This window comes from Cupressus sempervirens, chromosome 5 (genome assembly GCF_028749045.1).
Source record: "Cupressus sempervirens isolate cs-2001-9-10 chromosome 5, ASM2874904v1, whole genome shotgun sequence".
NCBI lineage: Eukaryota > Viridiplantae > Streptophyta > Pinopsida > Cupressales > Cupressaceae > Cupressus > Cupressus sempervirens.
In genome coordinates this window covers 30614732-30628423 of record NC_143122.1, presented here as the reverse complement: position 1 = coordinate 30628423, position 13692 = coordinate 30614732, and the positions used below count along the sequence as shown (strand labels likewise).

General features: G+C 38.4%; 1 protein-coding gene across 1 annotated transcript; it reads left to right on the top strand.

Moving 5' to 3' along the window:
- The first annotated feature begins 881 nt into the window (after positions 1-881).
- Positions 882-10499, top strand: LOC149554440 (uncharacterized). Its single transcript, XM_089828492.1, has 2 exons — positions 882-1809; positions 9574-10499. Exons 1-2 carry the CDS (start codon positions 1107-1109, stop codon positions 9774-9776), a joined length of 906 nt encoding a protein of 301 aa, XP_089684618.1. The 5' UTR covers positions 882-1106; the 3' UTR covers positions 9777-10499.
- The last annotated feature ends 3193 nt before the right edge of the window (positions 10500-13692 follow it).

The following is a 13692-nucleotide window of genomic DNA, read 5'->3' as shown; positions in this document are numbered from 1 at the left end:
TACCCACCTTAATGTCCTCAATATAAAATGACTCTGCAATAGTGTTAGATTTAGGAGGTGTAGGTTCTTCATTTGGCCTTGCATAATCTAACCATTGTGTATTTGTAATATTGTTTTCTACTTGTTTTCTTATCTAAGGGAGAGGACCCAGTACTTGAACACCCTAACTTGCGCTTATCAAAACCCTACGTAAAAATTTCAAATCACTCCTAATTTTTTACAGTAGCTTGCTTGGCGAGTCGTCTACTTATAACTAAGGTTTCAAGTCCACGTCACGCGTTATGATGCCACATCAACATGCTTTTTGCCAAGTTGTCCAAAATAGCCCCAAAAAAAAGTGAGACCAATGGTCATGCATAAAGGGTACCCATAGTTGAACAGCTGATGTGACATCACATCATTGGTTAATTTTTATAACTAAGGGTACATTTTATTCAATTTTGGGTAGTTAGCATTGTACTAACAACTTTAAAGTCACAAGTATTGGTACAATGTTGTCAAAAAAATTGGACATTAACTCAATAACTATAGGTATTAAGTGAACAACTCCTATCACAACTATTAGAACGCGTTCAAGTACTAGGTCCTCTCCCCTACTGCAACTCTCCTTAGGATTGTGTTTCCCTAACAAGATTAGCTCTTTCCTTCGAGCAATTACATAATAATAGATTACTTGTAATCCTTTATATTTTCTTTACTTTCTTTTCTTCCTTTTAGAGCACTCTTTGCAACCTTGCATTCTTCATCATACCACAGATTAACTAGAAAGATTTTTGAATTGCACCTCTTAGATTTCAATCTCTTAAACCCTTTTAAGACACTCTCAATTAGAAAGTTCAAATTCTGCTATTTTAGTGTTCATTCTCTCCGTTGCTGCCTTCGAAATTACTGTTGTAACTGGATAATTGGATATGTTGTTCAAGCGCATCGCAGAATATCTCTTTATGAAAAAACCTTGTATACATAGCCTTCTTTTTAACCTAATCTTAAATTTTTTTTCTCTCTGTGATTTAAAAAAAACCCGCAACTCATTAAACCTCCGAGAGGCTGGTTTTCTTCAAGTCCGCTGCGAGTTCGAATCAGGCGCATAATACCGCTGAGAGAAAATGGATGGGAAGAAGACTTCAGAAAAGAGCAGCATATGGAGTAGATTGCTTCAAGGAGAACAGAACGATGACGAAGTTGATCAGCTACTCGCTCAATTCCACGACGAGAACGCGTTACAGCTCAATCTAAATTCTCACATCGCTAAAACTCCTCTAGATTTACATACCGATAAAAACTTTGTGGATGTGGATCACGCGGGCCTTGACAAAGAATTGGCATTGCGATATGCTCAACTCAAAGCTCCTCCTCCTACCCCTGCAAAGAAGGAAACTAGCGGCTTATCTAAAAGTGATAAGAATGCCCCTCCCGCAAGAAACGAGATCTGTCGAAATACTGATCTAAATGTGGAGGAAAGAAAGGCTAGCGGCTCAGAGAAAGGTTCCGATTTGCCTTTTGACGGGAAGGATTGTGAAGATCATGATTCGAAGGCCAGGATTTTGGTGGATGAAGAAGAGGAGAGGATTTTAGGGTTACAGCTTGCTGCGAGGTTTGCGGCGCTGAAAACGACATCTCCTTCTGGAATTGATAAAGGCCAGGGTTTGACCGAGGTCTCTACCAGTCGGGGATTCGATTTACATGAAGATAAAAGTAAAGTCTCAGACTCTCGAGTGCAGGAGGAGGTGTGTACTGAGGCGGAACAAGTACAGAGGCTGTTGGCGTCAGTTCAAGATTCCCTTAAGTTGGAGAGGAGTAGGGTTTCAGGTAGGTAACATTTTTGCTCGCTAATTTTTGAACTGTTGGAGGTTCTCTTCAATTTATCTGAAAGAAGTCGTGATTTGGAAACGATAAGTAAATGTTTTTTATTTTAAAACTAGAACTTTGTTTGTAATTAGATTCGCCCGATGAGATTAATCTCCATAGCCCACTTGATTGTGTTTTTTGTTTAATCGGGTGTGCAATTTGGTTAATCAAGTTTGAGTTCGATCAAATTTCCCATTTCCCAGCTGTGACATACGCTCTTTTCCTCATATCCGAACAATCACGAGCCCTTAATATCCTTATTTGGAGTAATTATATACCCTCCATTTTCCCCGTTTTTGACTGATGATGTACCCTCCATTTCCCCCATATCCGATAGATGATGTAGCCTCCATTTCAACTATATCCGAATAATGCAGTCCCTTCCATTTCGGCATCTCCCAATGACAGACTTACTCCTTTCCCTCATTTCCGAACAATTAATCCTCTTTCCCTTCTATTTGCTATGATGACCTTAAATTGAACTTAGGCAAAAGGGGACCGATTACATAAGATTCGACATATCTGACCCAATCGTGTCATGGTTTGCAACATTATGTAAATATATGGTAAAAGGTTAAGGTCAGAATTTGAGAATCAATTCTGAATGTGAAATTGATGGATTGATGGATGGACCTTCTCAAAGGCATGTTGCCAATGAAGAATATGGAAGATGTGTAATTTGAAGGAGGTGAGATGTGTAAGTTATAGGAATAAGACATAACTTTATTTTAATCTGTCCTACTATTAAGGTTAACCGGTTTGGTCACATCAAATTTTAAGTGAAACTTAATTAATTTAATGTTAATCCACACAAATGAAATGAGGAAAAAAAAAACTAGCGGTTGCGAAGCATAGAACCAACTCATATGCACCACATAGTGAAATTGATAGATGGATCCTGTCAGAGATACTTTTGAGAGCAAAGACTTTGCTATATTTATACTATCACTATATTAGGAACTCCTCAAAGACAGTCCGGGAATGCAAAATTCCAATATGTAAAAGAGGTAGAAACACATTTTTTCTAATCTTTTGACTGATACATTTTGAGAGCAAAGACTTTGTTATATTTTTTTTACCATTAATAAACTAGGACCTCCTCAAAGACAGTCTGGGAATTAAAAATTCACAAGTTAAAAAGTAGAAACACAATTCTTTCTAACCTGTTGACAAAGGATATCAGGCCGTTGCTTTTTTCATCAATTTCTGCATGTAGAACATATTTCAGGAAATATAAAATGAAGGTAATCAAATAAGATAAAGGAAAAATGTTCTCCAAGCTAAGAATCAAATCATATGAACACAAGGATAATAGGATATTGATAGATAGACCATCTTTCAAACACTTCAGGAACAGAGGTTTTGTTAGATTTGAACTTGAATAAAGTGGAAGCCTGCTTGGAATATTAGGTGCAATTAACATCTTTGTAGTAGACAATCAGATAAGGTGTGGGAAACTCATTTTAATAAGTAAATTGACATATAAACACACAAACATGCTTGACATGTTCTATGATTTTTGCTAAATAACATTAAATTGCAGTGTTACATTAGTACGGGGGTACTTCGGGATGGTGGGACGAGTTTCCAGGACTCAGGGAAAATGGGCCTCATTTTTGGGACGGTAGGGGGACGGCCAAGGGATGGCGGCAAGGGGAGGATGGGCCAGAGAGGGATGTTGTACAGTACACATATAGAACTTGAAATGCTAGTTATGAAATGATGTTTCAGTAGTTCACTAGAACATACCAAAATAAAATACTTGAACATAGCAAAATTGCAACATGAATTAGAACCATTGACATTCAACATAGTAACACATTATGTTAGGAAAAAACCATGGACAGAAATAGAAACTACATGCAAATATAACCAATAATAGAAAATAATAGAACACACAGAAATAAACACAAGGCACCAAGATTTAACGTGGTTCACCCAATCCCTGGGCTACGTCCACCAAACAGCAAGTCCGATCTTATTACAATCCAGTGATTACAACCTGATTACAATCCGTAATCCTTTACAGCTCAATACCACCGCAAGAACCAATTTCGTATCACCACATATGAAAAATACCCAACCCTAAGCCCTTTTTATACAAGTATTAAACTGCTTTAGGGTTATAACATGTCGGCCATAATATGTCGGCTACCATGTCGGCTACTTCCAAAATTTTTTTTTTTTCGAGGCGATGCCCCGAACCCTACTATTTATGAAGTATGTACAGTACTTTCCTGATTAGTCACCACAATCTAATAATCTCCCACTTGGGGACTGATCAGGCTCCACACTAAACAACAATCTCCCACTTGGAGACTGATCTTGTAGCAATACAACTACCGCATGGGGCTCCCACTGGATCAAACCACCCTGGACGCTGCTGTTCTTTTATTCACATTTAGTCTAAAAGACCAACTGAAGCTGAAGAGGAGTTCAGCTTCTCCCTTGTTACAACCTTTGTCAACATATCTGCTGGATTTTCATTGGTATGTATCTTCTCCAGCTTTAACTGTCCATCCTCCAAAACTGACCGAATGAAATGGTACCGCAACTGTATGTGTTTGGTCTTAGAATGCAGAGCTGAATTCTTAGCAAGATGAATGGCACTCTGACTATCTGTGAACAAATAATTATCCTTCTGAGGATGTCCCAATTCTTCCAAGAAGAACTGAAGCCATATCATCTCTTTGGCTGCCTCTGTAGCAGCAACATACTCTGCCTCTGTAGTGGAGAGAGCATTAATCTTCTGTAGTCTAGAAACCCAGCTCACGGCTGCCCCACCAACAGTAAAGACATAACCTGTAGTACTTCGCCTGGTATCAATATCCCCAGCCAAATCTGAGTCAACATAGCCCTGTAAATCAGTAGTAGAGCCCCCAAAGTGTAAACACTTATTGGATGTTCCTCTCAAATATCTGAGAATCCACTTGATAGCATTCCAATGCTCAAAACCTGGATGACTCATATACCTGCTAACGACTCCCACTGCATGTGCAATATCTGGCCTAGTGCATACCATAGCATACATCAAACTTCCTACAGCTGAAGCATAGGGTACCTTGGACATCTTATCCTCCTCTTCCTGTGTCTTGGGACACATCTCCTTAGTCAATTTCAAATGACCAGGTAAAGGTGTGCTGACAGCTTTAGCATTCTCCATAGAGAAACGTTGCAGCACCTTCTCAACATAATCAGCTTGAGATAGCGTCAATGTTCTGTTCTTCCTATCTCTGCAAATCTTCATACCAAGGATTTGTTTTGCTGCCCCCAAATCCTTCATAGCAAATGCATGTGCTAATTGGCGTTTCAGCCCCTTAATATGATCCATGTTAGACCCAGCTACAAGCATATCATCAACATATAAACATAAAATAATGTAGCTATCATCATCCAACCTCTTAAAATAAACACAGTAATCTGAATGACACCTATTATATCCATGCTCATGCATAAAACTGCCAAATTTCAGATACCATTGCTGAGATGCTTGCTTCAAGCCATATAAACTTTTCTTCAATTTGCACACTAAGTTCTCGTTACCTTTGACCTCAAAACCCTGTGGCTGAGCCATATATATTTCTTCATCCAAATCACCATGAAGAAAGGCTGTTTTAACATCCATCTGCTCTAAATGCAAATCTTCAGTAGCCACAAGACTTAAAACAGTATGAATAGAAGTCATTTTAACAACAGGAGAAAATATCTCATCAAAATCAATTCCATTTTTCTGTGCAAATCCTTTTACAACTAACCTGGCCTTAAATCTTTTCTTAGCTCCTTCCTCTTCTTTCAACCTGTAAACCCATTTATTCTGTAAAGCCTTTTTACCTGCAGGCAACTTGCACAAATCCCATGTCTTATTTTTCAGCAAAGAGTCCATTTCATCTTTCATTGCAGACTCCCACTGAATCTTAGTATCCACCTGCACAGCTTCATCATAACTTTCAGGTTCACCAGCATCAGTAAGTAAAATAGAATACAAAGAGGGAGAAAACCTTTGTGGAGGTCTAATTGGCCTTGTTGACCGTCTAACATTCACTGGTGTGTGTGGTATTTGTTGTTGCAGTTGTTGCACATCATGAGGAATGGCTGGAACATCAGCTTTTGGAGTATCATCCAGCACTACATAATCATCTTCTTTCTTCTCATGTTGCTGCAACAGATCTTTGTACAACACTTTTTCATTGAATATGACATCTCGACTTCTTATAATTTTATGATTTTCAAAATCCCAAAGCCTATAGCCAAATTCATTAATGCCATATCCAACAAAGACACATTTCTTTGATTTAGCTTCTAGCTTGGTTCTATTTTCAGAGTCTATATGAGCAAAAGCTTCACAACTGAAGGTCTTGAGAAAAGAATAACTCACCTTCTTACCAGTCCATGCTTCCTCTGGAATACCACAGCCCAAAGGAGTAGAGGGACCTCTATTAATCAAATATACTGCAGTATTGACAGCCTCTGCCCACATGTGTAAGGGCAACCCAGCATGCAACCTCATGCTCCTTGCGCGCTCCATTATAGTCCTGTTCATGCGTTCAGCCACTCCATTTTCCTGTGGAGTCCTTGGAACAGTTTTTTGTCTACAAATACCATTAGTGGAGCAATAATCTTCAAATTCATGACTGCAATACTCACCACCATTATCAGATCTGAGACATTTTAATTTCTTACCAGTCTCATTTTCAACCAAGCATTTCCATTTCTTAAAAGTTTGAAATACATCAGATTTCTGTCTAAGGAAATAAACCCATACTTTTCTAGTTGCGTCATCAATAAATGTAACATAATAATGAGAGCCACCAAGGGAAGATACCTGAGCCGGTCCCCATACATCTGTATGCACAAGCTCTAATTTCTCCTTTTTGTTTTCCTTCCCCGTCTTTACAAAACTCACTCTCTTTTGTTTTCCATACACACAACTTTCACAGAAATCCATATTCACACATTTTAGACCTGGTAAAGCTTTCCTTGAATGAAGTACTTTCATACCTTTCTCACTCATGTGCCCAAGTCTATTGTGCCACAACGCTGTATCAGAATCTACAGCAGCTATTTGTTCTCCCTGCTCAACTGCAGTAATTGTTCCTGAATATTCATTTTTCTCTGAAACAATCAAAGTAGAAGGAACAATATGACCTGTACAAAGATATAAGGTGCCTACTTTCACACCTCTTGCTACTACAAGGGAACCTTTTGAAACCTTCCAATTTTTATCATTAAAAGTAACTACACAACCCTCATCACCGAGTTGCCCTGCTGAAATTAAATTTCTACTTAGTTTTGGAACATGTCTTACCTCATGTAGTAGCCAATGATTCCCATTCTGCAACTTAATCTTAATTTTTCCCTTTCCAACAATTTGACAGGGTTCATTATCCCCCAAATAAATAAGCCCAAAATCCCCTTGGACATAATCAATGAAATAACCTCTATGAGGTGTAGCATGAAAAGAAGCACCAGAATCTAAAACCCATGAATCATCAACATTCTCTAAAGACAGAAGCAAAGCATCCTCTTCGGATTTGTTACTTACCACATTTGCCTCTTTGTCTCCATCTGATTTATCTCCTTCATTTTTCTTTCGAGTCCAGCAATCTTTCTTTTTGTGCCCTGGTTTTCCACAGTACCAGCAATCATTTGGTCCTCTCGATTGAGACCTCCTCCCCTTTGACTTTCCTCTTGATTTCCCACGATTTCCAGATTTACTTCCTCTTTCAGTCGTTCTGCCCTTGCTTTGTGCATTTAAAGCACTTCCTGATGTAGATCCACCTGAGGATTTTCTACGAGTTTCCTCACTTAAAATAACATCGATCACATCATCATATTTTAGGGTACTAGATCCAGGAACAGAATTACTCACCGCCATTACCAAGCCATTCCAGTTTTCAGGCAAAGAACACAAAATCAAGAGAGCCCTAATTTCTTCATCAAAATTGATACCCACAGAAGATAATTGACTAGTAATAGTATTAAACTCATTTAAATGATCTGCAACAGATCCACCTTCTGCCATTTTCATATTAAATAAATGCTTCATGAGAAATACCTTATTTGAAGCGGAGGGCTTTTCATACAATGTCGCTAGGGTTTTCATCAAATCTTCTGTTGTCTTTGCTTTTGTAATATTAAATGCCACCGATGGTGCCAAGCATAACCGAATGCTTCCGAGTGCCTTTCTGTCCAAAAGATCCCATTCAGCCTTTGACATAGTTCCCTGATTCTTGGCTTTTCCTTCCAACGGCTTCCATAAATCCTTCTGATATAAATAGTCTTTCATTTGCATCTTCCATAACTGGAAGTTCTGCCCATTAAACCTGTCAACCCTCAACTTACCCTCATCTGCCATCGCTCCCACTCAACTGTGAGACTCCCACTTAACCGTGAGACTTTCCTGCAGAGGATAACTGAAAGACAACCTTGCTCTGATACCACTTGTTAGGAAAAAACCATGGACAGAAATAAAAACTACATGCAAATATAACCAATAACAGAAAATAATAGAACACACAGAAATAAACACAAGGCACCAAGATTTAACGTGGTTCACCCAATCCCTGGGCTACGTCCACCAAACAGCAAATCCGATCTTATTACAATCCAGTGATTACAACCTGATTACAATCCGTAATACCTTACAGCTCAATACCGCCGCAAGAACTAATTTCGTATCACCACATATGAAAAATACCCAACCCAAAGCCCTTTTTATACAAGTATTAAACCGCTTTAGGGTTATAACATGTCGGCCATATGTCGGCCATAATATGTCGGCTACCATGTCGGCTACTTCCAAAAAAAAATTCCACTATTTATGAAGTATGTACAGTACTTTCCTGATCAGTCACCACAATCTAACACATTACATACCCAATAGTAACACTCAAAAGTCAAAATTCGAATAGAAATTCAAGTACACATCCCAGTGGCGGCATGCTTGCAGAATGGTGGAGGTGGGGGTGCTTGGGTACTCAAGCACCCGGTGCAGGGACGTCTTGGGGACGGGTGCTTCAAAGTTTGGGAGGGGGGTGCGAGTCTTCGGGTTACACTGATTAAATGCCTTGTCTATTTATTTCTATATATGATTAAAATTCATTTATATCCATTTTATAGAAAAGATGATAAGACAAAAAAACAATTCTTTGTAAGTCACAGTCTATCCAGTAAAAAAATTTGGGATGTGCTGGTTGAAACCCATAATCTATGTGACCCCAGCTACCCGTTTAGGAATATGTCATTTCCAATTTCTTTAAGAACTTTCAAATTTCCTTAAGAACTATCAAATTATACCTGATATTTTGATTATCATGAACCAAAAGAATGGGAAAAAGTTGTTGGACTTATTGCATAAAAAATAGTCTTAAATAAATTGCAAACTAATTTTAGGCTATCATTATAGTTTTAATTTTCAAACAAGCAACGTATTGGAGAAATAATTTTATATTATCTCCGAAATGAAGAAACTAAGCTTTTAATAGGATAAGATTCAACAACATTTGTTATGAAACATATAAGGTCCTAAAGAAGTTGGAAAAGTAATCATAGATTATTGTCAGACTAGAAGTATGTAAAGCAATTTCATATCATTGTTAGACCTTATATTATTGTGAGACTAGAAGTATGAAGAGTAATTTTATATCATTTGTAGACCGACGATTCCAGGATTTGTAAGCTTCTAAAAATGCACATTTGTCATTTCATCAAATGTTTTCCTTTCAGGTCTCTTCAAGGACGATGATGATAATGAAGGGGATGATGACAAAAATGAGCAAATTTCAGATTCCGAGGTGGACAAGGTTGTGGAGTGGGTAACAGATGCAGCTCGTCTTGGGCTTTTGGATAGTGACGAAGAAGATGATATCGAAGAAGATAGAGGTGATGGAAGCCATGAAGAAAGTGTCGGAAGAAGTGCCAGAAAATAAGCAATAATTAGAGTATTGACGGCCATGTCGAAGTATCTCTTCTATTTTATGTTTGGGTATTTTGCCTCTGTTTGTACTTTCTTTATCCCGAGACGAAGAAAAATACAGGATGTAAATGAAAAAGCTTCAAGTTATTTCATTTTCGAAGATCTTTTTCTTCCAAGATCTCGCAGAGAATTTCGAATGATGTGGAGCAACTGTAGTCATATTCATTAGATTTTAAGCCAGGACTGCACATGTATGTACTCCATGCTTTTTTATAACAACATTCTGGTCAAGGGCTGGATTTATTACAAATCTATCTTTATACTTGTCTAGGATTGCAACCTGCTCCTCCTCTCTTGTATCTAGCTGTAATATCAGTGCCCTATGATTGTAAAGGGTTACAGTAGTTTAGCCATTATTTTTGGAACTAGTTAGTTCTATACTATATGTGCCTTGCAGGTCATATTTTTAAGGCTCAGGGATGTCCATCATTTAGTTTCAATTTTTGGCATTTGACCTATGTTTAATTGGTACGAGACTTAAGCGGATGCTAAGAAGCTATGTTATAGCTAACTCTGCTGGGCTTGAATCAGGTTTTAGTTTTGTCTAGTCAGGCTCTTGAGTTAGCTGGGTTTTAAAAGGGTTCTCACACAGTTTAATATTGTTTGTAACTATTATCTCTAAATTGAAACAAAACAATGCTCAAGAAAAAATGAGAAAAAAGATCTAGTACTATCAGATTTGTATTGTATCTGTCATAAATTTATGCTGTAGGGTAGGCATCACTGACATCGATTGTTCTCTTTATGTAAATATGCATAGTTATTTAGCCTAGACTAGAATTTAATAAGCAGAACAGAATTTATCCAATAAAGTATCACAAGTTATTTTGAATTGGATTGGTGTTATGCTCTTAATTTGTCATTTGGTGTGTTATTTAATGAATTAGATAGTTGATTTTGCATCATAGGTTGTAACTTGTCATTTGGTGTGTTATTTAATGAATTAGATAGTTGATTTTGCATCATAGGTTGTATGTGGTTACAACTGAGACATTTGGTTTATGACATTGGCAGAAATTGTTGCATTTTTTGTGTTATGGAAATGATTTTGTAATGTAGTTTGCAAGTTGTAGCTTCACCAAATAGATTGTGATATTGTATTTTAAAATGCTAGTTGCTTTGATGCATAAAAGTTTCACAATACTTAACCTTTGGATAATTGTTTTGTTATAGTTTTTTGCTCATAATGTCGTGCTATTGGTGGGCAAAGCAATTAGTTATAAAGTTACTAAATCATGTGTTTACTGTTTTATTTCCTGGTTAATGGGGAAAGGAATTAATTAGAAAGTTACATAAAACATGTGTCGACTGTACATTTCCTGGTTAATGAGTTACACACTTTTATTTTGTTTAAGTGAACAGAAACTTATGTGAAGTTGATTTTATAAAATTCTTTATAGCCTTTTCAAAATCATAGAGGATTCTGAATTTCTTCATAGTCGATTCGGATCGCCTCTTGTCAACCATCTAATTAATGGTATCAATGTGTGTCGGTGCTATGATAGAATTGTCTCAGTACTAACAGACTTATGAAATGATTAACAAGCCATGCCAAAGTTTTTTTCTTTTTCCATTTGTTTTAGCTGCCATCTGTCGCCTTGGAATCTTTAACATACGTGCAATTACAAACGCAAACATGGCAGAATTTCTAAATGCTGGTTTGTTGATTAGTCTTTTAAAGAGAGACTGATTTTAGTTTACATGCCTGTGCTCCTTCCTTTGTTTTTGCTTGTGCTACTAAGCAATATGTTGTAGGATTTTTAAATCTTGCCTGTATTTATTGTGGAAGCTTTTAGGGTTTCTTCATCTTGTCCTAAGGGCAGTTAACTGTTTTAATGCCTCCGAAGTCTCTCTTTTTGACTGTCGATGCTGAAGTGACAGGAATTGGTGTGAATAATGGCAGAATCAAACAAACAACCCTGGTAGTTTGCTCTTTAAGGTGTTCCACAAGATATGGTTTATGCTACCCTAGATGTTATTCTCCTGATTCTTAATTTTAATAATGCTTGCAAATGGCACAAGCAACTTACTCTCATCGGATACTTTGCAGGCTACATACTATTTGAAAGCATGCTTCACAACTAGATTATTGCTGCATGAGTTTTGTATTGGTTTAGTTGGATGTTATCCAAAACTTAGCCTCAGGCCTTTTTTTGTCTTCCCGTCGTGGCTTTGTGGAAGCTAACCATGTGAATGCAATATTTCCTCATTGCCCTTTCTACATTCATAACTCTTTGGTAGTTTTCCTCCTTGGACAATGGATTTTGTTGTATTTGATTAATTATTAATAGGTTTCAATGTTCCTAAATGGGTTGAGTCTCTTGGGGTGCCTTTATCATATTGCTCAATCATATTGCTGCGCCCCACCAACAACCAAAGCCAAGGATGAAGCTGCTTCAATGCCCTCATTCAAGAGCTCGACCTAGGCAAGAGAGCGGTCTTGTAAAGATCGCCGTCAACCTTGGAATCTCCTCAAGTGAGTTGAATATCCACTCCTTATAAGATGCAGGTGACTCAATTGAGCTAACGATGAAGAAAGCGCCCCACCGACCTTTGCAAAAGTGGTGGGGACAAACTCGGGGGAAGTTGGAGCTTGCTCCAACAAGAACTAAACCCAAAAGAGGATTGATTGGAGTGGACCTATGACAATGAAACCGAGACATAGGGCTTTGCTTGAACTTTCTTTTGAAGGATGGAGGGGAGACCCTTTTATCCATTGTAGCTGGCCTCAACACCTTGTGAAAGCTAGGATGGTGGTCATGAGATGGTGTGGATGCAGGCTAGGAGGACATCGTTGCTCTAGACACAACTTGTGCGTGCAACTTGTTCATACGTCTACGGAATGGTGGTATGTCAGGCAAATAGGTGATAAATTAAGCTCTTGGAAGGGGGAAATGACGACCTATACCCACTTAGCACGAGGCTTGATAGTCTCCTGGAGTGGTGGGAAGTGAGGCGAAAGATGTGACTGGCCAAGGGATTAGAATAGTAGGAATTGAAACAAGAGTTGGACTAGGAGCAATAATAGAGCGATAGACGGGGTAATCAAAGCCTCACTTTTTGTCTTCATAGTGACCCCATGTGTCGAGGCCGTCTCTTGCTAACGATGCTAATGCGCAAGTTGGTTTTGACGTAAGTTTAGGCTTGGTCGAGAGTTTTGTGGAGGCTCAATGGCATCGTACTTCGTAGGTGTGGTCGTTGATGCTGTGGTTGACAGAGAAGTGGCCCCTGCTGATGTAGTAGGAGGTGATACGGAAGGAGAGACTATAGGCGACCTTCCCCTTTTCATCTTGGAGGCGGCAAGAGGAACAAAGGGTGCCCTAGGAGGTTGAGGGGCAAGTGCTATAGGAGAGGGCAAAGTCCTAGGTGACCTCTTACGCTTGCTCCATATAGTAGGGTGAGGTATTGTGATATTGCTATGAGGATTTAATTGTGTAGTTTTTGAGTCAAACTCATTGACCTATGTACCATGAGTAGTGATTCGCACACAAATCCATCTCTCATGAGAATAAATAGAATACTTAGCACTCATTGGATCTAGGTGATGCTAATGGAGGTGAAGCACTGGGCTTTCCCGGGAGATCACCCATCCTAGTGCTACTCTAGCTCAAGCGCGCTTAACTACAAACTTTCCTCCATGGTTAAATCCACTCTGTTTGCAACCCCATTTTCACCAAGTGTTGTACCTTATGAACCATTCATTAGAAAGCCCCTTAAGCTCGTCAATTGATAAGTAGGAGATATTTTCCACAAGTCAAATATCTTCTACTTATCAATTGATGAGCTTAAGGGGCTTTATAATGAATGGTTAATAAGGCATAACACTTGGTGAAGGTTTTGCAAATGAGGTTGCAAGCAGAGCGAGTTTA

Bases quoted from the DNA above. Each gene is read 5' to 3' on its own strand.
- LOC149554440 (XM_089828492.1), top strand. From the start codon at position 1,107: ATGGATGGGAAGAAGACTTCAGAAAAGAGCAGCATATGGAGTAGATTG. The intron at 1,810-9,573 runs GTAGGTAACATT...TTTTCCTTTCAG, and splicing joins GGAGAGGAGTAGGGTTTCAG to GTCTCTTCAAGGACGATGAT.